Here is a 27,484-nt window from a genome sequence, read left to right on the forward strand (position 1 = left end):
TATATGCCTATGTTTGTTTCTTACTTTTTGCAGTTGCACATACGTTCATGGTAATATATAAGTCAAGTATAGTAATAAGTCTAGCCCCACTTCATGTCCAAAGAAATACGACAAACATTCTTTCTAGTCGGTCAGTTATTCATGAAGGAGACAGGAGAGATCAGAATAAATAAAGCAAACATGGCAATGCTTTGATTTTGAGAGAATACATTTCTTGAAACCAGGAAAAACGAATTTCTTCCAGTTTTGAGATAATCAGTGAGATGCTATTTTTTTCAAATTGTGTGCAGCTCAAAACTGGGCCCATCAAAAGCAGTTGCAGCCAATTTGGATTGGTAAAATTTCAGAGTGCATTTATATTGCAACACGATTTGCAATAACTTTAGAAAAAGCTGCAGTTTATTCAGGGCCGGTTCTAGACTTTGAGACAAACTTGTGAGGTTGCCAGGTATAGGTGCTACCTGTATAGGGTAACCAGGTATAGTTGACCCCAATATAGGTAGCCAGTATAGTTGCCCCAGTATAGGTAGCTAGTACGTTTCCTCCAGTATGGGTAGTAAAGTTGCTCCCAGTATAGGTAGCTAGTATAGTTGCCCCCGCAGTATAGATAGTATAGTAGCTCCAGTATAGGTAATATAGTTGCCCCACTATAGGTAATATAGTTGCCCCAGTACAGGTAGCTAGTATAGTTGCCCCAGTACAGGTAGCTAGTATAGTTGCCCCAGTATAGGTTGTATAGTTTCCCCCAATATAGGTAAGATAGTTGCCCCCAGTATAGGTAGTATAGTTGCCCCAATATAAGTAGCGAGTATAATTTCCCCTGTATAGGTAATATAGTTTCCCCTAGTATAGGTAGTATAGTTGACACCTGCTGCTCCAGTGCCCATCCTGCCTGATGAACTAGTTTCACCTGGCGTCATGTGCTGTCCGCCCCCAAGTTTATTTATCAGCTCTACATACTCACATAGTTATTTAGGTTGAAAAAAAGACATGTCCATCATGTCACAAATCATCTCCCTGACTGGCTCAAGGTGTAATTTTCTGACATCTAGCAGTCATAGCTGTGAACGCCCTTCAAAGTTAAGAAAGCATCCAAACCCTTTTAAATGCAAGTACAGATTTTATCATAACGACTTACTGTGGTAAGATATTTCACAGTTTACCCACTCTTACTGTTAAGAACCCCTTTCTATACAGGTGGTAAAATGAGTACATGTAAAAAAGGCACCCAGTAAAAAGGGTGCCAGAGATAGCAGCTAATTTTACTGATATTCTACTACTTAATTATGATAATAAAATAACGGTAATCATTATCAATATTTTTTATGAGCTAACCTAACCCTACACTCACACAGAACCCTCCCTCTAGTGTTGGGCGAACACCTAGATGTTCGGGTTCGCGAACGTTCGCCGAACATCGCCACGATGTTCGGGTGTTCGCGCCGAACTCCGAACATAATGGAAGTCAATGGGGACCCGAACTTTCGTGCTTTGTAAAGCTTCCTTACATGCTACATACCCCAAATTTGCAGGGTATGTGCACCTTGGGAGTGGGTACAAGAGGAAAAAAAATATTTGAAAAAGAGCTTATAGTTTTTGAGAAAATTGATTGTAAAGTTTCAAAGGAAAAACTGTCTTTTAAATGCGGAAAATGTCATGTTTCTTTCCACAGGTAACATGCTTTTTGTCGCCATGCAGTCATAAATGTAATACAGAGAAGAGGTTCCAGGAAAAGGGACCGGTAACCGTAATGCTAACCCAGCAGCAGCACACGTGATGGAACAGGAGGAGGGCGGCGCAGGAGGAGAAGGCCACGCTTTGAGACACAACCCAGGCCTTGCATGAGGACAAGAAGCGTGCGGATATAGCAATGCTTTTTGCCGCCATGCAGTCATAAATGTAATAAAGATGAGAGGTTCAATAAACAGGGACCGGAAACGCTAACCCAGCAGCAGCAGCAGCAGCACACGTGATGGAACAGGAGGAGGCGCAGGAGGAGAATGCCACGCTTTTTGAGACACAGCATCCCAGGCCTTGCATGAGGACAAATAGCGTGCGGATATAGCAATGCTTTTTGCCGCCATGCAGTCATAAATGTAATAAAGATGAGAGGTTCAATAAACAGGGACCGGAAACGCTAACCCAGCAGCAGCAGCAGCACACGTGAGGGAACAGGAGGAGCCACAGGAGGAGAATGCCACGCTTTTTGAGACACAACATCCCAGGCCTTGCATGAGGACAAATAGCGTGCGGATATAGCAATGCTTTTTGCCGCCATGCAGTCATAAATGTAATAAAGATGAGAGGTTCAATAAACAGGGACCGGAAACGCTAACCCAGCAGCAGCAGCAGCAGCACACGTGAGGGAACAGGAGGAGGCGCAGGAGGAGAATGCCACGCTTTTTGAGACACAGCATCCCAGGCCTTGCATGAGGACAAATAGCGTGCGGATATAGCAATGCTTTTTGCCGCCATGCAGTCATAAATGTAATAAAGATGAGAGGTTCAATAAACAGGGACCGGAAACGCTAACCCAGCAGCAGCAGCACACGTGAGGGAACAGGAGGAGCCGCAGGAGGAGAAGGCCACGCTTTTTGAGACACAACATCCCAGGCCTTGCATGAGGACAAATAGCGTGCGGATATAGCAATGCTTTTTGCCGCCATGCAGTCATAAATGTAATAAAGATGAGAGGTTCAATAAACAGGGACCGGAAACGCTAACCCAGCAGCAGCAGCAGCAGCACACGTGATGGAACAGGAGGAGGCGCAGGAGGAGAATGCCACGCTTTTTGAGACACAGCATCCCAGGCCTTGCATGAGGACAAATAGCGTGCGGATATAGCAATGCTTTTTGCCACCATGCAGTCATAAATGTAATAAAGATGAGAGGTTCAATAAACAGGGACCGGAAACGCTAACCCAGCAGCAGCAGCAGCAGCACACGTGATGGAACAGGAGGAGGCGCAGGAGGAGAATGCCACGCTTTTTGAGACACAGCATCCTAGGCCTTGCATGAGGACAAATAGCGTGCGGATATAGCAATGCTTTTTGCAGCCATGCAGTCATAAATGTAATAAAGATGAGAGGTTCAATAAACAGGGACCGGAAACGCTAACCCAGCAGCAGCAGCAGCAGCACACGTGAGGGAACAGGAGGAGCCACAGGAGGAGAATGCCACGCTTTTTGAGACACAGCATCCCAGGCCTTGCATGAGGACAAATAGCGTGCGGATATAGCAATGCTTTTTGCCACCATGCAGTCATAAATGTAATAAAGATGAGAGGTTCAATAAACAGGGACCGGAAACGCTAACCCAGCAGCAGCAGCAGCAGCACACGTGATGGAACAGGAGGAGGCGCAGGAGGAGAATGCCACGCTTTTTGAGACACAGCATCCCAGGCCTTGCATGAGGACAAATAGCGTGCGGATATAGCAATGCTTTTTGCCGCCATGCAGTCATAAATGTAATAAAGATGAGAGGTTCAATAAACAGGGACCGGAAACGCTAACCCAGCAGCAGCAGCAGCAGCACACGTGAGGAAACAGGAGGAGCCGCAGGAGGAGAAGGCCACGCTTTTTGAGACACAACATCCCAGGCCTTGCATGAGGACAAATAGCGTGCGGATATAGCAATGCTTTTTGCCGCCATGCAGTCATAAATGTAATAAAGATGAGAGGTTCAATAAACAGGGACCGGAAACGCTAACCCAGCAGCAGCAGCAGCAGCACACGTGATGGAACAGGAGGAGGCGCAGGAGGAGAATGCCACGCTTTTTGAGACACAGCATCCCAGGCCTTGCATGAGGACAAATAGCGTGCGGATATAGCAATGCTTTTTGCCGCCATGCAGTCATAAATGTAATAAAGATGAGAGGTTCAATAAACAGGGACCGGAAACGCTAACCCAGCAGCAGCAGCACACGTGAGGGAACAGGAGGAGCCGCAGGAGGAGAATGCCACGCTTTTTGAGACACAGCATCCCAGGCCTTGCATGAGGACAAATAGCGTGCGGATATAGCAATGCTTTTTGCCACCATGCAGTCATAAATGTAATAAAGATGAGAGGTTCAATAAACAGGGACCGGAAACGCTAACCCAGCAGCAGCAGCAGCACACGTGATGGAACAGGAGGAGGCGCAGGAGGAGAATGCCACGCTTTTTGAGACACAGCATCCCAGGCCTTGCATGAGGACAAATAGCGTGCGGATATAGAAATGCTTTTTGCCGCCATGCAGTCATAAATGTAATAAAGATGAGATGTTCAATAAACAGGGACCGGAAACACTAACCCAGCAGCAGCAGCAGCAGCAGCACACGTGATGGAACAGGAGGAGGCGCAGGAGGAGAATGCCACGCTTTTTGAGACACAGCATCCCAGGCCTTGCATGAGGACAAATATCGTGCGGATATAGCAATGCTTTTTGCCGCCATGCAGTCATAAATGTAATAAAGATGAGAGGTTCAATAAACAGGGACCGGAAACGCTAACCCAGCAGCAGCAGCAGCAGCACACGTGAGGGAACAGGAGGAGCCGCAGGAGGAGAAGGCCACACTTTTTGAGACACAACATCCCAGGCCTTGCATGAGGACAAATAGCGTGCGGATATAGCAATGCTTTTTGCCGCCATGCAGTCATAAATGTAATAAAGATGAGAGCTTCAATAAACAGGGACCGGAAACGCTAACCCATCACAGATGGTCATTGTTCATGTTACTTGGTTGGGGTCCAGGAGTGTTGCGTAGTCGTTTCCAATCCAGGATTGATTCATTTTAATTTGAGTCAGACGGTCTGCATTTTCTGTGGAGAGGCGGATACGCCGATCTGTGACGATGCCTCCGGCAGCACTGAAACAGCGTTCCGACATAACGCTGGCTGCCGGGCAAGCCAGCACCTCTATTGCGTACATTGCCAGTTCGTGCCAGGTGTCTAGCTTCGATACCCAATAGTTGAAGGGTGCAGATGGATTGTTCAACACAGCTACGCCATCTGACATGTAGTCCTTGACCATCTTCTCCAGGCGATCGGTGTTGGAGGTGGATCTGCACGCTTGCTGTTCTGTGGGCTGCTGCTGCATGGGTGTCATAAAATTTTCCCACTCCAAGGACACTGCCAATACCATTCCCTTTTGGGCACTAGCTGCGGCTTGTGTTGTTTGCTGCCCTCCTGGTCGTCCTGGGTTTGCGGAAGTCAGTCTGTCGGCGTACAACTGGCTAGAGGAGGGGGAGGATGTCAATCTCCTCTCTAAAGTCTCCACAAGGGCCTGCTGGTATTCTTCCATTTTGACCTGTCTGACTCTTTCTTCAAGCAGTTTTGGAACATTGTGTTTGTACCGTGGATCCAGAAGGGTATAAACCCAGTAATTGGTGTTGTCCAGAATGCGCACAATGCGTGGGTCGCGTTCAATGCAGTCTAGCATGAATTGAGCCATGTGTGACGGAGTCCTGCCAGAATCCTCATCATCCTCTTGTGAGCGTTGTGATAGTTGTTGTGATGCATCATAGTCGTCACCTTCTTCCTGGTCTGCTTCTGCTGACCATTCGCGCTGAATTGTGGAAGTCCAACGTGCACCGCTCTGGCCCTCGTCAGTGGTGGCAGGAAATTCCTGCTCCAACTCCAGCTGTTCCTCCTCCTCTTCTTCGTCATAGCTGCTGGGGACAGCGTTTCCTGATGCGGATGGCCTGATGTTGGTACCATCACGCTGATCGTTTTCTCCTTCAGATTCCCCCAGTTGCATCATGACAGCTGTTTCCTTGATTTTCAACATTGACCTCTTCAGTAAGCACAGCAGTGGTATGGTAATGCTGACTGAAGAGTTGTCACTGCTCACAAGCAACGTGGATTGCTCAAAATTTTGGAGGACTTGGCAGAGGTCCAACATGTTGGCCCAATCGGATCCACAGAAGCTTGGCAGCTGTCCGGATGCGCCTCGGTACTGCGCCGTCATGTACTGGACCACTGCACTCTTCTGCTCGCAAAAGCGGGCTAGCATGTGCAGCGTAGAATTCCAGCGCGTAGGGACATCACACAGCAAGCGATGGTGGGGGAGATTGAAGCGCTCCTGCATCTTGGCGAGCGCCCCCGAAGCAGTACTGGAATTTCTGCAATGTTTGGCCACTCGTCGCACCTTCAACAGAAGATCGGCCACGCCTGGGTATGTCCTCAGGAACCGCTGAACTACTAGGTTCATCACGTGCGCCAGGCAAGGGATGTGTGTCAGCTTAGCCAACCTTAAAGCGCGAATGAGATTACTCCCATTATCACACACAACCATGCCCGGTTTCAGGTCCAGCGGTGCCAGCCACAAATCCGTCTGTTCCTTTATTCCCCTCCAAATTTCCTCCCCTGTGTGCTGCTTATCCCCAAGGCAGATCAGCTTCAGCAACGCTTGCTGACGCATGCCAACAGCTGTGCTGCACTGCTTCCACGATCCTACTGCTGCTGGGTTAGCGTTTCCGGATGAGGTACAGCTTTGAGATGCGTTGGAGGAGAAGGAGTCAGAGAGGTAGGTGCTGCTGTTGTTATCCAGTGGGAGGGACGGCGGTGCAGCTGTTTGCGGCGTGGGCAACACCCGCGCTGTAGCAGGTGAGGAATCGCTGCCAGGCTCCACAAGGTTCACCCAGTGCGCGGTAAGGGAGATGTATCGACCCTGGCCGAACGCACTCGTCCAGGTGTCAGTGGTGAGGTGAACCTTGCAGGCAACGGCATTCTTCAAGTTTAGGGTTATTTTGCTGACCACGTGCTCATGCAACTCAGGCACTGCAGAGCGCGCAAAGTGGTAGCGGCTAAGAACCACGTAACGTGGGATGGCCACTGACATCATGCCCTTGAAGCTGTTTGTCTCCACCACTCGATATGGCAGCATTTCACAGGCCAGAAGCTTGGCTATGCTGGCTGTTACTGCCACGGCACGGGGGTCATTTGCTGGCAATTTCCTCTTGCGATCAAACATCTCCGAGACAGACAACTGAATCGTAGGGCTGCACACTGAAGGGCTGTTGGTTGTTGTGTTTGATGAACACTGGGAGACCTCAAGAGCACTACTCCGGAAAGTGACAGTGTCAGCGTCTGATGTTTGTGAATGTTGTGAACCACGCAATGGCTGGGCTACTGCTGCTGCTGAGGCAGGTCTGGTGGTGAGTCTGGTGACCCCAAGGGAGGCAGTGTTGCTGGTACCCTGTCCTGCCGTGTTTGCCCACAGAGTGGGATGTTTGGATAGCATGTGGCGGCTCATGCTGGTGGTGGAGAGGTTGTTAATACTTTTCCCCCTGCTCAGGCGGGTCTTGCACACCTTGCAAATCGCCATAGTACCATCCTCAGTGCAGTCTTCAAAGAAAGCCCAGACTTTGGAGCACCTGCCTTGCTGGCGATTTCTGTTTGCGCCTCTTTTGCCTCTCACTTGAACTTCCACGCTTGTGGTGCCTGAAATTGCGCGCAGCCTACCTTGTGGCACAAGGCGAACTCGTGGTTCAGCAGTGGGTTCTTCAACAGACTCATCTGTGCTGCTGCTACGGCGGCGATGTTCTCGTTCACAAACAAAATCTGGGTCTCTGTCCACATTGTCCATACCCTCCTCTTCCATCTCCTGAAACTCGTCATATGTCATTGTGGGGGGCCGCCGCCGTGGAGTAGAGCTCCCCAGAACAACCTCTGCGCAGCTCACTCCAACGTCGTCTTCCAGATCTTGTCGGCCGACCTGCAATTGCAACCCCTCCTGCCCAACTTGCTCTGGGATTTGGGTTTCCGAGTCCTCCTCGGACTCGCCTTGTATTTCAGTGCGCGGTGCATTTCCCACAGTTAATGGTTGTGAATCCGGGCACAACATTTCTGGCTGTTCTTCCATTGACCTTTGAAAGGTGGAAGTTTGTTGGGCTGGGAAAAGCTCCTGCGAATACCCCATTGTGTCCTGAGGTAATTCATCGGACTGGTTATCTGGCAGTTGTGTGCGTGGTGTCGCTGCCGGTTGTGTCAGCTTTGTGCCCACTGGCTCCTTGTAACTGGCTGAGGACTCGGACCTCGTGCGTGATGTGCTGGTGCTGCTTAACCCACTGCTGGACGCTTGAGAGGTCATCCAAGTAATTATCTGGTCCTGTTCTTTTGGATTTGTGAGGGTTGTTGTCCTGGACAACATGGGCGGTATTGAGTGGGTTTTCTTGGGTGCTCCCCTGTGGCCTGTACGTGAACCGTCAGGTGAAACACCTCTTTCCTTGCCCCTCCCTCTTTCACCGGATTTCTTCCTCATTTCACTTATCCTTAAAGTACACGCTGACTGGCAGCAGTACAGTGGCAGTACAGAAATGCTATACAGTGGTGGGTGAGCGGTGTACCACTATTCCCAGCAGCGACACAGAGCACAATGCTATACAGTGGCGGGTGAGCGGTATACCACTATTCCCAGCAGCGACACAGAGCACAATGCTATACAGTGGCGGGTGAGCGGTGTACTACTGTTCCCAGCAGACACAGAGTGGCAGTAAACACAATGCTATATAGTGTGGCTGAGCAAGGTACACAGAGTGGCAGTAAACACAATGCTATATAGTGTGGCTGAGCGAGCGGTGTACTACTATTCCCAGCAGACACAGTGTGGCAGTAAACACAATGCTATATAGTGTGGCTGAGCGAGGTACACAGAGTGGCAGTAAACACAATGCTATATAGTGTGGCTGAGCGAGCGGTGTACTACTATTCCCAGCAGACACAAAGTGGCAGTAAACACAATGCTATATACTGTGGCTGAGCGAGGTACACAGAGTGGCAGTAAACAGAATGCTATATAGTGTGGCTGAGCGAGCGGTGTACACTGTTCCCAGCAGACACAGAGTGGCAGTAAACAGAATGCTATATAGTGTGGCTGAGCGAGCGGTGTACTACTATTCCCAGCAGACACAGAGTGGCAGTAAACAGAATGCTATATAGTGTGGCTGAGCGAGGTACACAGAGTGGCAGTAAACAGAATGCTATATAGTGTGGCTCAGCGAGCAGTGTACTACTATTCCCAGCAGACACAGAGTGGCAGTAAACAGAATGCTATATAGTGTGGCTGAGCGAGGTACACAGAGTGGCAGTAAACAGAATGCTATATAGTGTGGCTGAGCGAGTGGTGTACTACTATTCCCAGCAGACACAGAACAGTAAACAGAATGCTATATAGTGTGGCTGAGCGGTGTACCACTATTCCCAGCAGCGACACAGAGCACAATGCTATACAGTGGCGGGTGAGCGGTGTACCACTATTCCCAGCAGCGACACAGAGCACAATGCTATACAGTGGCGGGTGAGCGGTGTACTACTATTCCCAGCAGACACAGAGTGGCAGTAAACAGAATGCTATATAGTGTGGCTGAGCGAGGTACACAGAGTGGCAGTAAACAGAATTCTATATAGTGTGGCTGAGCGAGCGGTGTACTACTATTCCCAGCAGACACAGAACAGTAAACAGAATGCTATATAGTGTGGCTGAGCGGTGTACCACTATTCCCAGCAGCGACACAGAGCACAATGCTATACAGTGGCGGGTGAGCGGTGTACCACTATTCCCAGCAGCGACACAGAGCACAATGCTATACAGTGGCGGGTGAGCGGTGTACTACTATTCCCAGCAGACACAGAGTGGCAGTAAACACAATGCTATATACTGTGGCTGAGCGAGGTACACAGAGTGGCAGTAAACAGAATGCTATATAGTGTGGCTGAGCGAGCGGTGTACTACTATTCCCAGCAGACACAGAACAGTAAACAGAATGCTATATAGTGTGGCTGAGCGGTGTACCACTATTCCCAGCAGCGACACAGAGCACAATGCTATACAGTGGCGGGTGAGCGGTGTACCACTATTCCCAGCAGCGACACAGAGCACAATCCTATACAGTGGCGGGTGAGCGGTGTACCACTATTCCCAGCAGCGACACAGAGCACAATGCTATACAGTGGCGGGTGAGCGGTGTACCACTATTCCCAGCAGCGACACAGAGCACAATGCTATACAGTGGCGGGTGAGCGGTGTACTACTATTCCCAGCAGACACAGAGTGGCAGTAAACAGAATGCTATATAGTGTGGCTGAGCGAGGTACACAGAGTGGCAGTAAACAGAATGCTATATAGTGTGGCTGAGCGAGCGGTGTACTCAGAGCTGGGACAAGGTCCTCCAGCACCCAAGGCTGAGACACCAAAGTGCGCCCCTCCATCCCTCCCACCCCAGCTGTCACACACTGATTGCTGTTAGACTAAGAGGGCCACAGGGCCCACAACCTCCCCACCACAACCTCCCCAACACATTAATATCTAGTTATCTGGCTTGCAGTCACTGCTATGTATCCCCTTTTCTTATTTCTTTCTGCTTCATACACAATTAGGAATGACAGCTGAATGAATTGTGCGCCCCCTCCTACACTGCGCCCTGAGGCTGGAGCCTCTCCAGCCTATGCCTCGGCCCGGCCCTGGGTGTACTACTATTCCCAGCAGACACAGAACAGTAAACAGAATGCTATATAGTGTGGCTGAGCGGTGTACCACTATTCCCAGCAGCGACACAGAGCACAATGCTATACAGTGGCGGGTGAGCAGTGTACCACTATTCCCAGCAGCGACACAGAGCACAATGCTATACAGTGGCGGGTGAGCGGTGTACTACTATTCCCAGCAGACACAGAGTGGCAGTAAACAGAATGCTATATAGTGTGGCTGAGCGGGGTACACAGAGTGGCAGTAAACAGAATGCTATATAGTGTGGCTGAGCGAGCGGTGTACTACTATTCCCAGCAGACACAGAGTGGCAGTAAACAGAATGCTATATAGTGTGGCTGAGCGAGGTACACAGAGTGGCAGTAAACAGAATGCTATATAGTGTGGCTGAGCGAGCGGTGTACTACTATTCCCAGCAGCGACACAATGACTGGGGGGACCCTGGCTAGCGTGGCTGGAGCGCGAACTACCCTGCCTGCCTACCCAAAGCTAAACCCACAGACAAATGGCGGAGATATGACGTGGTTCGGGTATTTATTTACCCGAACCACGTGACAGTTCGGCCAATCAGAGCTCGTTCGGGTCCGAACCACGTGACCCGTTCACAGCGCTAGCTAACCATCAGGTGTTCGGCCGAACTCGTACATCACCCGAACAGGGTGATGTTCTGCAGAACCCGAACAGTGGCGAACACTGTTCGCCCAACACTACCTCCCTCTACCGATGCCTAACCCTAATGCCTAACCTTACCCCCCAACCCACCCGGTTGTGCCTAACCTTAACACACCCCCCTGGTGCCTAAACTAACCTCCCGGTGCCTAACCTTAACTCCCGTATCTAACCTTACCCCCCCATGCCTAACTTTAACCTCTAAGGACCCCACTACACACTTCTAATACTGAAGACCCCCGCTTCCTAACCATAAACCCTGATATTCTTGCCTTCATGGGTGGCAATGTTAAAAGCCGCTATCGACGGCTATAAACAGTAAATAGAGATTGTAACAGTAAATAGCAGCTATAAGGCCAAATTACCGCCTCCGGTGCCCTTTTTACCTTACTCGGATAAAATCTCCTTTTTTCCATGCATATGTCATGTCCTCTTGTCCTCTGTTCAGACCAAGGGATAAAAAGTTAATTTGCCAAGATTGCCTTTGGATGTATTTAAACATGTTATTCAGATCACCTCTCAATCATTTATTTTACAAGATAAATTAGCCCAGTCTAACCTTACTTAGTAAGTAAGACCTTCCATTACATTTACTAATTTAGTTGCCTATCTTTGTACCTGATCTAAAAGTCAATGTCCTTCGTACAGTGTGGTGCCCAAAACAGTATCCCATACTCCAGATATGGCCTCACAAGTGATTTATACAGAGTAGTATACTAGAATCTCATCATTTTATTTATAATTTTATGCATTCTAGAATTGTATTTGTTTTAGATGCTGCTTTGTTGCATCGAATACAGTTGCTTAACTTCTTATCAAGCAGTATTCCCAATTCCTTCTCCAAACTGATGCTCTCATCTGTATGACATTTATTCTACATGGTGCTCTACCATTATTATGTCTAAGATGCATGTTCTTACATTTATCAACATTAAATGTCATGGGCCATATGCCTACCCTTATAGCCATGCTGTCCTTCTTAATGTTTGTAATCATACATAATGTTTTATCATCTGCAAAGATGGCAACATTACACTGTATTCCCCCACTGGGTTATTAATAAATACATTGAAAAGGATTGCACCTAGCACCATCCCTTGTGGGGCCCCACTGCTAACAGTTTGCTATTTTGAGTATGATCCACTTTCTACCACTTTTTGCCTTTTGCCCGTAACCAGTTCTCCCTCTACAATTTTTGTTTGATCTCTGTATCATCTACTTCTGCACCAGGCTACTGTGGGAAACAGTGTCAAAAGCATTTGCAAAGTCCAAGTATATTACTGTGCATTGCTTTCCCAAGATCTCAATGCGCATTCACCTCTTCACAAAGGTTGAGCATCTTGGTTAAATAAGACCTGTCTTTAGTAGACCCCTGTTGTTGAACTGAAATTAGATTTTTCTGTAATATATAATTTTCTATAGCATCCCTTAGGATACATTTAAACAATTTACACACAACTGATGTTAACCTAATGGGTCTGTAGTTTCCTAGTTCTGATTTTCTTTTTCCTTTCTTGAAAAAGGGGAAACTTTAGTTGTATGCCAGTCGTTGGGAACTGACCTGCTTGAAAGAGTTTCACAGAAAATAAGAAAAAGCGGCCCATCAATAACAGAACTCAACTCCTTTAACATCTGAGGGTTGCTGCCATATGGACCAGGTGCCTTATCTATCTTGATATTATTTAAAGAGGACCTGTAACAAAAAAAATCCCCTATGGGGTACTTACCTCAGGAGGGGGAAGCCCCTGGATCTTAACCCTCCTGGCTGTCTATTAAAAACTGCCAGGGGGCAGCGCAGAAGTTTTTTTTATTTATTCTTTTTTAAATCATGTAGCGAGCCTAGGGCTTGCTACATGATAGCCGCTGTGCAGCGGCATCCCCCACCCTCTTCGATCGCCTCTGGCGATCAAGCCCGTCCGGAAATCCTGTTCTGAACGTCATTGACGTTGTGACGTCAAAGGGAGCCCCGATCCACCCCTCAGCGCTGCCTGGCATTGATTGGCCAGGCAGCGCATTGGGTCTGGGGGGCGGTAGCAGTGGATCGGCGGGTAGCGGCGGCGATTGGTGTGCACACGCAGCTAGCAAAGTGCTAGCTGCGTGTAGCAAAATAAAAAATTATGCAAATCGGCCCAGCAGGGCCTGAGAAATCCTCCTGCGCGGAATAATTTGTTTAATTTGGTTTTTACTACCTAGTTTGTGTGAAAAGCAGATCATATTTTGGGTCATATACTGCATAGGCAGACATGTTGACAATTCAGAAGGGCTCACAAACTTACAAATGCTACTAGCACTAAGCCTTTGTAAATTACTTCCATTAGCGTATGTGATAAAATAGGTACAATAATTGAACAAGCAAAGTGCTTACTACCATTCGCGTCCTTGTGCACATGGGTGAGATGGGTGAAGTTGGTGTGCCCCATGCACAAAAACACACATGTATTCGTCTGCTTTTACAGACACTGGCACATGTGCAGTGTCATGCAAGAACACTTTCACTTTCGGGTGTTAGTGGTTGTGAGTGCATTCAAAAGGAATCCAAGATGAGAGACATATGGAGGCTGACATACTGTATTTATTTCCTTTTAAACAATACCAGTTGTCTGGCATCCTGCTCATCTCTCTAGTCACTAGTGTCTGAATCGGCACACCTGGAACAAGCATGCAGACAACCTAGTCAGGCTTGAGCCAGAGACATCTGATCTGCATGCTTGTCTGTGCCTAAAAATTTAGATGCAGTGGATCAGCAGGACTGAAAAATTGTCTCTCACTTCAGGTTCCCTTTAAGGCCACTGCTTCCTGCTCTCTGTACTGGATGTTTGTTCCTGTGCACCAGCTAGTTGCACTTCATGCTTCATTGTTCTTGCTACTCCATTTTGTCCTTAGAGACATAGTAGTTTTGATTACACATTTCTCTGTTATTAATTTTTTTTTATATTCTTCAGATTTTAACAGTGAATTGTTGCTTAACGGTGTTGTGTGTGTTTTTAATTTCATTAAATGACTTGTTCTGTCATTTCTTGGCTTCATTATGAAACAGTTCTACTGGGGAAATATGGCAGGGCTCCAAGATTACCACCATGTAAAAATACAAAGGGCCATATCCAATTCCAGGTGATAAGTAGCTTGCAGATGCAAGCTACTTATCACTTTGCCATTACACGAGGATTACCGGCAAATCCTATTGCCCTATTGCATAAGGGATGGCCAATTGTTAGAGAGCGATGCTCCCTTTTTCTGGGTGATGGGGAGCGAGGTTTACGCTGTGGTGCTGTCCTTCAACCCCATGGCCTCACTCCTCACGCATCTGCACATCTGCTGAACACCGGCCGCTACATCTGGGGGTCTCCTTTAATTATATCCCAGGTCTGCAGTAGAAAGTGCATTGAGAAATATTGGCCAATCAGAGGAACAGAGGTGTGGTAAGGGGAAATCAGGAGGGAAAGAGGTTTCAGCCAATCAGGCTGCATTGGTTAAGTCTGAGGGGAAAGTAAAGAAGAAAGAAAGAAAATCTAGCATGCCCTGCAACTTCCTTTGTGCGGCAGATGTACCAAAGAGCCAGAGAAACTGGGGAATTATGTTTTATAGAGAAGAATAGTAAGAGTGATTTTTAACTTTTGGATTGCTTGGTTAGCATCCTTATTACTTGTTTACCAGATAAAAATAAATAATTGATTTTTGATTTTATACCCAACTCTTTAACATTTCTGCAAGGCTTTTATTTCCACAAAAACAAAATTGTTCACTAATGGTGTTAATAGAGGCTCTTACATAATCAGTTTAGTCCCAGAATGTTGAGATTCAAAATCTCAATTAATAATAGTTACATAGTTACATGGTTATTTGAGTTGAAAAAAGACAAAACGTTTTAGCCATTTATTTAGGAAAGGGTTCTTTACAGTAAGAGTGATTAAGATGTGGAATGCATGGCCACAGGAAGTAGTTATGACAAATTCTATACCTGCATTTAAATGGGGCCTTAGATGCTTTCCTTGTGTTGAAAGACAACCATGGCTACAATTACTAGGTAATGCCCAGTGATGTTGATCCAGGGATTTTATCTGATTGCCATCTGGAGTTGGGAAGGATTTTTTCCCTTTTGGGGCTAATTGGACCATGCCTTGTGGGGGTTTTTCGCTTCCTCTGGATCAACAGGGATATGTGAGGGAGCAGACTGGTGTTGTACTTTGTTCTCTGGTTGAACTTGATGGACGTACAGTATGTCTTTTTTCAACCCAAATAACTATGTAACTATGTAAAAAGTCCATTAAGTTCAACCAGAAAATAAGGTAGACTACTAGCCTGCACCCTCACGTATCCCTGTTGATCCAGAGGAAGGTTAAAAATCCTTACAGGGCTTGGTCCAATTAGCCCCAAAAGGGAGAACATTTCCTTCCCCACTCCAGATGACAATCAGATAAAATCCCTGGATCAACACCACTGGGAATTACCTACTAATAGCCATTGATGTCTTTCAATGAAAGGAAAGCATCTTAGCCCTCCCTTAAATGCAGATATAGAATTTGCCATAAATACTTCCTGTGGTAATATATTCCCTATTTTAATCACTCTTATTGTTAAGAACCATTTCCTAAATAAATGGCTAAAACCTTTTCCTCCATGTGCAGATCGTGTTCCCTAGTCCTTTGCACAAGCCTAGGGACAAAAAGCTCATCTGCCAAGCTATTATATTGCCCTTTGATGTATTTGTACAAACTACAATATTCTTCCTGTAATGCGGTGCCCAGAACTGAATTCCATACTCCAGATGTGGCCTTACTAGAGAGTTAAACGGGCAGTAATATGCTAGCATCCCGAGTTTTTATTTCCCTTTTAATGCATCCCAACATTTTAGTTGCTTAATCTGGAGCAGCTTGGCATTGAATATGATTATTTAACTTGTTGCCGAGTCCTTCTCCAAGTTTGATGTCCCCATCTGTATCCCGTTTATTTTGTATGGTGCTAGACCTTTGGTATGACCAAAATGCATCATTTATATTTTTCAACATTGAATTTCATAAGCTATTTATGTGCCCATATAGCCATCCTATCCAGATTCTTCTGCAATATGGCACTATCTTCCTAAAGATAATTCTGCACAATGATGAATCATTCATCTGCAAAAATAGCAACATTACTTTCTGCTTCATCTACTAGGTCATTAATGAATGAATTGAAGAGCACTGGACCCAGTACTGACACCTGTGGGACCCCACTGCTAAGAGTCACCCATTTTGAATATGGTCCATTGACCACAACTCTTTGCTTTCTGTCCAATAGCCAGTTCCCTATTCATGCACACAGACTCTTCTCTAGTCCTTGCATCCTCAACTTTTACACCAGACTGTTGTGAGGAACAGTATCGAAGGCCTTTGCAAAGTCCAACAGCATTTACAGCATCTACAGCATTTTCAGTATCCTTACTAGCATTCACCACCTCATAAAAGCTGAGCATTTTAGTCAAACAAGACCTGTCCTTAGTAAACCCATGCTGATGCTGAGAAATAAGATTATTCTCTGCTATGAAGTCTTGTCTAGCAACTCTTAAAGAACCTCTCAAATAGTTTGCGCACAACTGATGTAAAGCTTATGCCAATCTATTTGAACTTGAAAGAGAGCCACAAAAGATAAGATAAAGGGTTTTAGCTACAACTAATTCCCTTAGCACCTGAGGATGTATGCCATCCAGGCCAGGTGCCTTATCAGTTTGGGTTTTATTTAGTCTTGCCTTCACCACTCCCTGCTTTAAATAGCTTCATCCTACTTTGGTTGTCCACCATTTAAAGGGAATCAGAGATGTTCCCTAGCTGAAAAAATGAAAAAGATTTTATACATACCTGGGGCTTCCTCCAGCCCCATACGCGCTAATCGATCCCACGCCGCCGTCCGCATCTACGAGAACCGGCTCCCGTCAGTGACGTCATCGGAGCCGGGCTGCGCTGGAGAAGTGCGCCCTCTACGTATCTCTCCATACACTGCTGCAGAGATACGCAAACGGTGCACTTCTGCTATGGGGCTGGAGGAAGCCCCAGGTATGTATAGAATCTTTATTATTTTCAGCTCTGGTTCCCTTTAATTCCCTCGTTCATCCTTTAGGAGTCCATTATGGCCCCCCCCCTTTTATTTAGAGTTGAGTTGATATACTTGTAAAACTTCTTTGCATTAGATTTAATATGCCTAGCTATTTGATTTTCAACTTCAATCTTTGCCAGCCCAATTTCTTTTTTACAACTTTTTTTGCAACTTTTTACAACTTTTATTGCACTCCTTATAATTGCTTAATGCAACCTCATTCCCCTCATGTTTTAAGGCCTTATAGGCATTCTTTTTCCTCTTCATTTTATCTCTAACTTTTCTATTCATCCATACAGGGCTTTTGTATTCCAAGATATTTTGTTTCCATATGGGATATATTTACTAATCAATATTCATTGAGAATAATTTTAAAAGTCTGTCATTTCCCTTGAAAGTCCTTCCCTTGTGCGCTAACCCAGTTCACGGAACGTAGTGCCTGCCTGCACAGATTGAACTTTGGTTTTCAGTGTTAATTGTTACACTGCTCCATGGCCTATCAATCACCAGATCAAACATGATTTCATAAACTTAAATCTCTGGAATCTAATGAAATGGTGATTGTGACATGTGCAAAAGTTTGAACACCCTTTCATGTGTTTAGTGATAAAAGAATTTTTTTTTTTAATGTCCATGTCCACAATTCCTGATTTGGTCTTAATATCCATTAGGACTCATCACCTGTTTCAAAGCTTAATACATGTGTTCTGAACTTTGGGCTGGCACTCATTAATTATATCTAAGTAATTGGGTGAGGATGTGAAAATCAATTTAATCTGATAATGCCTACACAGCAGAGGAAGACAACAAAAGGACACTTTTCTCACCTTACCTTCACACAAAAAGCATGTTAATGATGATTATTATTGTGTTGGTGAAGTGCAGATAATCTCCCAAAATATTAAGTAACATAGCTCCAAACTATCTTGGAGTGGATCTAACAATTAAGGATAGTAGAGAATTGTTCAGTCTGATCCACTAGGTGGACTACCCATTCAGAGAGTAAAGTAGCTCCCAGTACCCCATGTCAGGTTACTTATCTTACTAGGGAGAGAAAGGGAAAGTTTGTTTGTGTGGACTGGAAAGGGTTCAGTACTGACTAGCATATAAACTAAAATCAGCATTTAATGCAGGTTGATGACTAAACAAATCTACTTGGTTTTCTGTTTGAGGCAATTTGGGCAGTTGACCAGCATCTCTTAAGTGTCAAGCTAAAACACTGTAATACTCTCAGAGTTTTAGTACTATCTCCACCTATTAGCAGAGAAGGATGCCACGTTGGTGGGAAGCAGTTGAAAAGGGCGCAAGACACATCCTGAAAAGGGCACCCGCTAAAATAGGTGGTGCGCCGGTGATAGGGTATTGGAGGGGGCGGGAGACGTTAAGGATAGGCAACATCATTGGGGATTAAGGCTAAGCACACACCAGAGGTGAGGGGAGAGTAGGGTTAGGTCATAGTAAAATATCAGTAAATATTACTGCATACATTTAAAAAAGGTGGCTCATCCTGCGCCTGCTGAACATCTGGGGTGGCGTTAATGACATCCCCCTCTAAATTGGAGCAATTTAGGTAGGACAAGTAATTTGGGTACTGGATATTGCCGTCGGCCGAATTAGCTTGTTTTTTTCTAATTTGAGTGCTGGTAATCGCCGGGGCACAAACCAGTCACTGAGCGTCACTATAGCCTTAATTTACATTGCAGCCTATGGCGGCGCCCAAATCATTGGTGCAGCTATGCGCTGAAATTACTGCAGCTGTCCTGATATTACTGATATTTACTATATGAATGAAGCAGTAGAAAATCATTAATTTTACCGATATTCTACTATCAGCTATTTCCTGTGCCCTTTTCCACAGCCCTCTTTATTAAATGTATGCAGACTGGTGCTTTTGAACGGCGTATAGGTACAATGCCTGAAGTGATCGTTGTTTCTCATTTAACACTAATCACTTCATCTTTTTCATAGCAGATGATGAAATGGTAAAACCTTAACTGGAATTAACCTTACAGGTTTTTTTTTATGTGATAATATTCACACTTTATAAAATTAGTCTTTTCTTTCAGAATTGTTTACAAAACACCTATCTAAAATTGCTATTTTGTTGACTAGCACTCTACAGTTACTATGAAATTGTAAATAAAATGGCACTAATGCACATATCTACATTTGTAGGAGCCACATCATGAGCCTTTTCCTTCTGAATGGCAAGAAAAAGTGGGACAGTTCCAAAGGATGCTTATAATACGATGCCTCAGGCCTGACAAAGTAAGTTTGGTAGCAATTTAAGTCTTAAAGCGACTCTGAGGAAACTGTGCCTTGGAATCTGATGAACAACCAACACTGCATATTGTTAATGATGCATGACAGAAATGTAACAGTGTACATGTTTCACTTGCTTCCCTCTCGTTATTATGAGCAAATAATATGTAAGGCTTGGTGGTGTATTCTCCACAGTCAGCATGCAACGCATGAGCTGGCGTGGAGGAGGTACACACACTAGCACCAGGAAACAGGCTATCCCTAGTATAGTGGAGGGGAGGACTGACTCCAATAGGAGATTGTGGCGCACAGAGCCGGTGCAGATCTGACAGCCACAAACAATGCTTTCGTAATAACGTCTCAGCGCAAAGTAGCGCTGAGCGCACAAACCAGAACTGAGGAGATCAGGACAGGTAGACAGAATGAACGCTTGCTAGCTAGCGGCTACTTAGCGACAGCAAGCGTCCAAAACCAGACAGACTGGAATGAGGCAGCCAATGCGCTGCGGCGATGGCGTGCCTCACAAAGACAGGACAGGACAGTCAGAAAATAGCAGGATTAAGATAGATAAACGTAACACAGATAAATATACAATAAGTATGTTTTCCTAGCGTATTACAATTACAGCTATCAATGAAACTATTTGTAACGTCTGACTAACATATGTATATATCGGCAATGAACCGATATATGACATAAGCAGGAACGCTGACTAGGAATGGAGTAACACAGGGAACAGGACTCAGAAGGATTCGCTATCTCTTCGCAGAGATGAACGCAATCCACAAACGGTAACAGAACAGGATTCAGAAGGATTCGTTATCTCTTCGCAGAGATGAACGCAATCCACAAACAGTAACAGAACAGGATTCAGAAGGATTCGTTATCTCTTCGCAGAGATGAACGCAATCCACAAACAGGAACAGGAACAGGATAACTAGCTCAGCACGGGTGTTCACGGTACGCGCAAACTACCAAAACGTGCTGGAAAACTGACTAACTGAACACAGGATATAAACAGTTCGTGTACGTATACATCAGCGACACTGATGTATCACGTAACACAAATACAAGGAAAATAATAAACGTGCTGGTATGCATATATATTGGCAATGAACCAATATATGATGCAAAGACCAGCAAAGTATCTTTAACAAGAAACACGATCGGGGGCTAAAGCGACAGCAAGGCAGGCTTAAGCTGAAGCTATGAAAACCCAAGGAAACCCTGCAGGAAGCAGATCTTTATACTGAGGTCATCCAATGGGAGCAGACATGCAGATTCCCACACAGGTGAATGATAATCAGTCACAAGCTGACAGCAGGGAAAGACAGACAAAGCTATACAGCTTGCATGGAAATAGATCAGAACTGCCTGAGCTGCAGCACTACTTCCAGCAATAGCTGCTGCAGCAGCGATCATTACATAATAGCTTTAGCTGAGAAAGGATCCTAAATCTGTGTGTGACTTTTAATTTACAGCAGCTTATCCTGTCTGATTAGAACCAAAGATATTCAGATATTTTACTGGTGAAAACAGCTGGCATTTATTCTATAATGAGAGCATTAAGATTTACAATATATAAGTATATACAAGTGGCCACATTCGTCTGTATTTTGCCACTTCTCCACTACTTTATTATTATTATTTTTTTTTGCTATTGACAAAATACTGTGTAGATATACAGGATGTAGAAGTATTTTCTAGTTCTTGATTTACAAAAGGTAATTGAAAAACAAAACATTATCCACACATTTTTATAGAGGTCCAGACCTGCGGCTTGATCTGCACAATTTTGGTAAAATAGTTCATGGAGACCAGGAGAAATGTCCTGCTGCGGATTGTGCTACAAAGACAAAATGAAAAGACAGAATCAGATTGGCACACTCACATATGCAAGTGAGCAAAAGGCTTATTGTTTGTGCTGTAAATGTTGTATTTGCACACAATGATCATTTTGGAGCCTAAAAGGTCCCCTTCATCACTGTGTAAATGGCATAAACATTCAAAGCCAACTTTCAATGTGCTCTATATATACTGTTCATCAACCTGAATGAGCAAGCATATCCCAATGGCATTATAATCATATCATATTCTTATCATCACTTTCTTTGGGTGGTACTTTTTACTAAGAATTATTTTATTTTATATACATTTTTAAAGAGTGAAATGAAAAAATGCATTATTTCTCAGTATTCAGCCATTATAGTTTTAAAATAAACTTGCTGCTGTGGATAAAACCCACATATTTTATTTGCCAATTTGTCTCATTTATTACACCATTTAAATTGCGTCCCTAGCACAAATGTATGGTGATAATATTTTATCTGGAAATAAAGGTATATTTTTTCCATTTAGTGATTTTTACTATATCACTAATTACAAGCCTTTATTTGCTAAATTAACTGTAATAAACCCTCATGACGTACATATTTAAAAGTCCATAAGGTAACTATTTACGTTTTTCTTTTTTAAATTGTCATTTTTTTATTTTATTGTTTTATTTTGTGGTAACTTTACGGTAGGGGTGTAAGGGGTTAAAATTTAATGAAAATGTATGTATTTCTATTCTGTATATTAACCACCCTGGCGTTCTGATTAAATCGCCAGGGTGGCTGCGGGAGGGTTTTTTTTAAATAAAAAAAAAACTATTTCATGCAGCCAACTGAAAGTTGGCTGCATGAAAGCCCACTAGAGGGCGCTCCGGAGGCGATCTTCCGATCGCCTCTGGCGCCCAGAATAAACAAGGAAGGCCGCAATGAGCGGCCTTCCTTGTTTTGCTTATATCGTCGCCATAGCGACGAGCGGAGTGACGTCATCGACGTCAGCCGACGTCCTGACGTCAGCCGCCTCCGATCCAGCCCTTAGCGCTGGCCGGAACTTTTTGTTCCGGCTACGCTGGGCTCAGGCGGCTGGGGGGACCCTCTTTCGCCGCTGCTCGCGGCGGATCGACGCAGAGCGGCGGCGATCAGGCAGCACACGCGGCTGGCAAAGTGCCGGCTGCGTGTGCTGCTTTTTATTTGATGAAAATCGGCCCAGCAGGGCCTGAGCGGCGACCTCCGGCGGTGTTGGACGAGCTGAGCTCGTCCAGACCGCTCAGGTGGTTAAGTGTATGTGTGGGTACATTTTTACTTTTTGGTCGCAACACAGTGCTACACTTAGTTGCCAAGTACTGTAAACAGTACCCGGAACGATAAACGGTAAGTGTTTACCTTCATTTTGGGAATTAACCACTTTACCCCCAGCGGTGCGGATTTCTCCGTCCCTTTTTCCATCCTGTTAACACCAGGGACTGAGAAATCCGCACCTGACACCGCTCCCGCCGCTGTCCTCGCTCCCGATCGCTCATCCGCGCACCCCCGCGCTCGTGCACGCCGTCCCCCGCTTGCCCGAAGATCAATAAATGGGAAAAACCATTCCCGTTCCTTGATTCAAGCTCCCGCAATGATCAGCTGCTTCTACGAGAAACAGCGCGATCATTGTGGGGAAAAAAAAAACGTTTCCCAGCCTCATAACACTTCCTGCAAGCGTCCTCCTGGACACTTGCAGGACCCATAAACAAAAAGTTACTGTTCTTGTGGCCAAATAGTAAAACTACACCCTAAAGCATTTTTCATATGCAAATACATTAGTTATACACTAAAAATTAACTCATTACCTCCCACACTCCCCAATTATTATTATTTTTTTGTAATTAAAAAAAAAATTACAATTAAAAAAAATACATAAATAGTTACCTTAGGGACTGAACTTTTTAAATATTTATGTCAAGAGGGTATAACACTGTTACTTTATAAACTATGGGCTTGTAATTAGGGATGGACGCAAAACTGAAAAAAATGCACATTTATTTCCAAATAAAATATTGGCACCAAACATAGTGATAGGGACATAATTTAAACGGTTTTATAACCGGGACAAATGTGCAAATACATTTCATGGGTTTTAATTACAGTAGCATGCATTATTTAAAAACTATAAAGGCCGAAAACTGAAAAATAATAATTTTTTTCCCACATTTTTTCTTATTTTCCCATTAAAACACATTTAGAATAAAATAATTGTTGGCATAATGTCCCACCTAAAGAAAGCCTAATTGGTGGCGAAAAAAACAAGATATAGTTAATTTCATTGTGATAAGTAATGATAAAGTTATAGACGAATGAATGGAAGGAGCGCTAAAAGGTGAAAATTGCTCTGGTGCTCAAGGAGTAAAACCCCTCAGTTGTGAAGTGGTTAAATTCTGGTGTCTCGCTGATGCCGGCTTTTCATTCATCAAAGGCACGGAGATCGGGTTTGGGTCCCCTTTCACCAATCACAGAATGGCAGGATTGTGATGGGAACTAACAACAGCGGTGCAGCGTTTGGGAATGGTGAGATAAATAAACAAATGCATATACCTACGCCCCTGGTGCTGAAGTGGCGTGGATACCCGATACACACAGGGGTATATACAATTTACAATCCCGCCGCTCGGGGAGCTCTATCGCTGCCGCCGTGGGACGGAGGAGGACGGGGGAGCCTCCATAGGATCCAGAGGCTTCCTCCCAAGGTGAGTACCCCCCAGGGGCATTTTTTTCCAATACAGATCATCTTTAACCTAAACTCATAGATTGATTTACGTTCCAGGATCCTATAGGTACTCACAAATCCAGAGCCATAAATCCATGTGGACAGTGCACATCACACCCCAAAACCCACCGCTGTGACACGGCCAACAAACTAGACACCTTGGTTTATACTTATGCAGCTATTTTTGCATTATGACTCACAAACTATTTACCCAGCACTTTCTATGCATTCAAATGGACTAGTGTAAACAACCTTCCTGAAACTCACTGAGGCACGGGTAACTCCATTTCGTACTGCCTTCTCTCTCTGTCTATCATCTTTGAAGTGCACACTGGCTGTATCTTTGTACTCACTTTACCATTTCCATATTGCAGTCCTCTGCTATTCTCCCAACTCTGTGCAAGGCTCATCCAGTTTCTTTACATCAACATACCTTCTATCGTTATTGTCGACTCTCCAAAGAAGCTAACATATCTAATACCACTAAATTTCTGTAATTTGCTTACTCCTTTTAGCTCTCACAGTGGTCCTCTACTTCCATCCACAAAGTTGGCCACACTCTGGACCTTATCTTTACTTGGCTATGCCCCTCAAATAGACAAGGAATAAAGTATTCAAGCATACTATGAAGACATCTTGTCCAGTGGCGTAGCTAAGGAGTTGTGGGCCCCGATGCAAGTTTTACAATGGGGCCCCCCACTCACTCTATACATAGATATTGATACGACGCACAAAAACCTGCCAATGGCAACTACAGTGTCTTAGGTGCAAGAAGGGCATGGGGAACAGTTTATTAATAATTACCACTATTCAAAGTATCTGTAGAAGTGATTATTATGAGCACAGGACCAATAGAGAGCTAATACTGCAGTTGTGGGAGGGCCCTTCGGGGCCCCTCTGGCCCGAGGGCCCCGATGCGGTCGCAACCTCTGCAACCCCTATTGCTACGCCCCTGATCTTGTCCAACACTGATCATTTTTCAGTGAAATATATTAATAAATATAAAGTTTTACTGATTCAGCTGTATCTGCAGATTACATCAATTTCCCTCTCAAAAAGTCACCATAAACGTTAATGTAAAAAAGTCAGAATTCCGGCTTTTGCAATTCCAACCTGGAAAGCCAAATTTGAGTTCAAAATTGGTTCAGAATCCCTCAAATTGCTGTTTGAAATGACCAATGCTGTTGTTGTTTGAGGACTAATATGCTTAAACAACCAAAAACATTCATTGAAAATTGAGCTTCATTGTGTTCAATAGTTTTTCACTCATTCACTCCCAGTAAGGTGATTATAAGTCCAACGTTTTTAACTATTCCATGCAGTTTACATGATCCATTTTATGAGTCAATCAGATTAGTCCTTGATTAAGATTCTTTGTTAACAACCACCGTAAACAGTATTTTTGCTATGCCAGTAGAGGTTTACTTAAAATAGTTATTCATTTGATAAAATCTAACACATAAAGAACAAAGGAAAACAGAATCAGCATTCACTCATAACTTATTGCATACATTCACACTTGCATTTCTTAAATAATTTATAATTTTTTTTGTTTACAATTCAGTAATATGTTTATCTTTATGTAGGTTATTCCCATGGTTCAAGAATTTATCATGGAGAATTTGGGGCGCCAGTTTATTGAACCACCTCCGTTTGATCTCTCCAAAGCATTTGCTGACAGTCACTGCTGTGCTCCACTGATATTTGTGTTATCCCCTGGCTCGGATCCAATGGCTGCTTTACTGAAGTTTGCTGATGATCAGGTATTATTACTATGCATTTATATAGCACTGATGTATTTTATATGTACTGTATGTTACTACTGTTTCTCAGTGGAGCGTGCAGTTTACCATAGTCATATTTATAGTCTACCATACTGTTCCAAGATTTAGCTGATATTTACTGACTTTGCAATGCTCAGAAATGTTAATATTAAAAAACGGATACGGATCATAGCAATCCATACTGCTGATAAACACACTGGGGCTTCTCAAATATAATGGACCTAATGCTCAACCATTAACAATATCAGGCAGCTATTCATTATAACTTTTAATACAAGACAAGACAAATAACATTTATATCGCGCTTTTCTCCTTGCGGACTCAAAGCGCCAGAGCAGAGCAGCAGCCACTAGGGCGCGCTCTATTGGCAGTAGCAGTGTAAGGGAGACTTGCCAAAGGTCTCCTACTAAATTAGTGCTGGCTTACTGAACAGGCAGAGCCGAGATTCGAACCCAGTTGCCATAATCAGCAAACTGTATAAAAGCCAATTATATCCCTATATATCTTACTGTTAATGAATCTGTTAGTTTGCATAATAATTGGCTATTTTACAAAATAGCCAATATGAGCAGTTAATATGGTGAAAGCTATATAATTCATTTTTTTAACCAGTTATTTTACATAACGATCAAACCTTTTTGGCTGAGGTGATATATTATGATATTTAGGAAACACAGAGTGTTTTCGTTAGAGCTTGTGAAAGAAAATGTTTTGTTCACTGAAAGGATGTTGCATTATTGCCATGAGTAAGCAAACAACCTTCTATTTGTCAAAACATGGCAAACCATCCTGATATTTCCACCTATGCCTCTCGTGGCCACGTTTCTTCCAAAGGCTTTTTTTCCTTGCAGTTACATCTCTTAAATCTTCGGCCACCTGTGACTGATGCTTCACGTAACTAAGACTAGTCAAAAATTGCATGAATACAGGTTCAAACCCGCCTAAAGGTGGCCACACACTATACAATAAAATGATCCGATTTTACGGCAATTCAATAAAAATGATCGTACTTCCCAAAAAATCTAAAGCTTTATTTTTATTCGATTTCCCGTTTTGATTTGATATAAGTCGATCGGTAGTGGTGGATTTTTCTGATCAATTTTTCTGAAAATCTAATTTATTAACATATACACCCAAGCAATTTTCATTTTTTTTTTTCATAATTGTGGAAAAATTTAACACATGTGTGGTACATTGGTCAGATTTTTGAAATGTTACAATCAGTTAGAAAAATGTATTGCAATTCTTGAATTGAAAAGATATTTAAAAAAATTATATGGTGTGAGATTTATCACACTAAACGGAGGGTGCCAGATATTATTCACAATTGTATGTTAATGTGATCGTATAGTTAGTTTGGTTGAAAAAAAGTGGTTGATTCTTTAACCACTTAACCGCTCAGGCTATTTTACCCTCACCGCCAAGAGCCATTTTCACCTGTCAGCGTTCCTCCCATGAATTTGATCATAACTTTATCACTGCTTATCACACCCAAATGATCTATGATACATATATCCAGGCACATTCCTTCAAGTTAGGATATTTAAAAGTTATTAGGGAGGTGCTAAAGGGGGTGTGGATCAAACTTAATTCACAAGGGAGCTAACAAAATATATTAATGTCCACTATGCACACACCAGCATACATTGTGTGTGTCCTGGCA

General features: G+C 44.2%; 1 protein-coding gene across 2 annotated transcripts in view; it reads left to right on the top strand.

Annotated features, from left to right (window-relative positions):
• The window catches only part of LOC137524699 (dynein axonemal heavy chain 7-like), a 565,826-nt gene that overhangs the window by 485,980 nt on the left and 52,362 nt on the right, over positions 1-27,484 (top strand). For both annotated transcript variants that reach the window (XM_068244848.1, XM_068244849.1), the window contains 2 exons: positions 19,379-19,471; positions 25,624-25,800. In XM_068244848.1, the coding sequence (XP_068100949.1) occupies positions 19,379-19,471; positions 25,624-25,800 (270 nt within the window). The remainder of the gene's footprint in view (positions 1-19,378; positions 19,472-25,623; positions 25,801-27,484) is intronic.

Source organism: Hyperolius riggenbachi, chromosome 7 (assembly GCF_040937935.1).
Source record: "Hyperolius riggenbachi isolate aHypRig1 chromosome 7, aHypRig1.pri, whole genome shotgun sequence".
NCBI lineage: Eukaryota > Metazoa > Chordata > Amphibia > Anura > Hyperoliidae > Hyperolius > Hyperolius riggenbachi.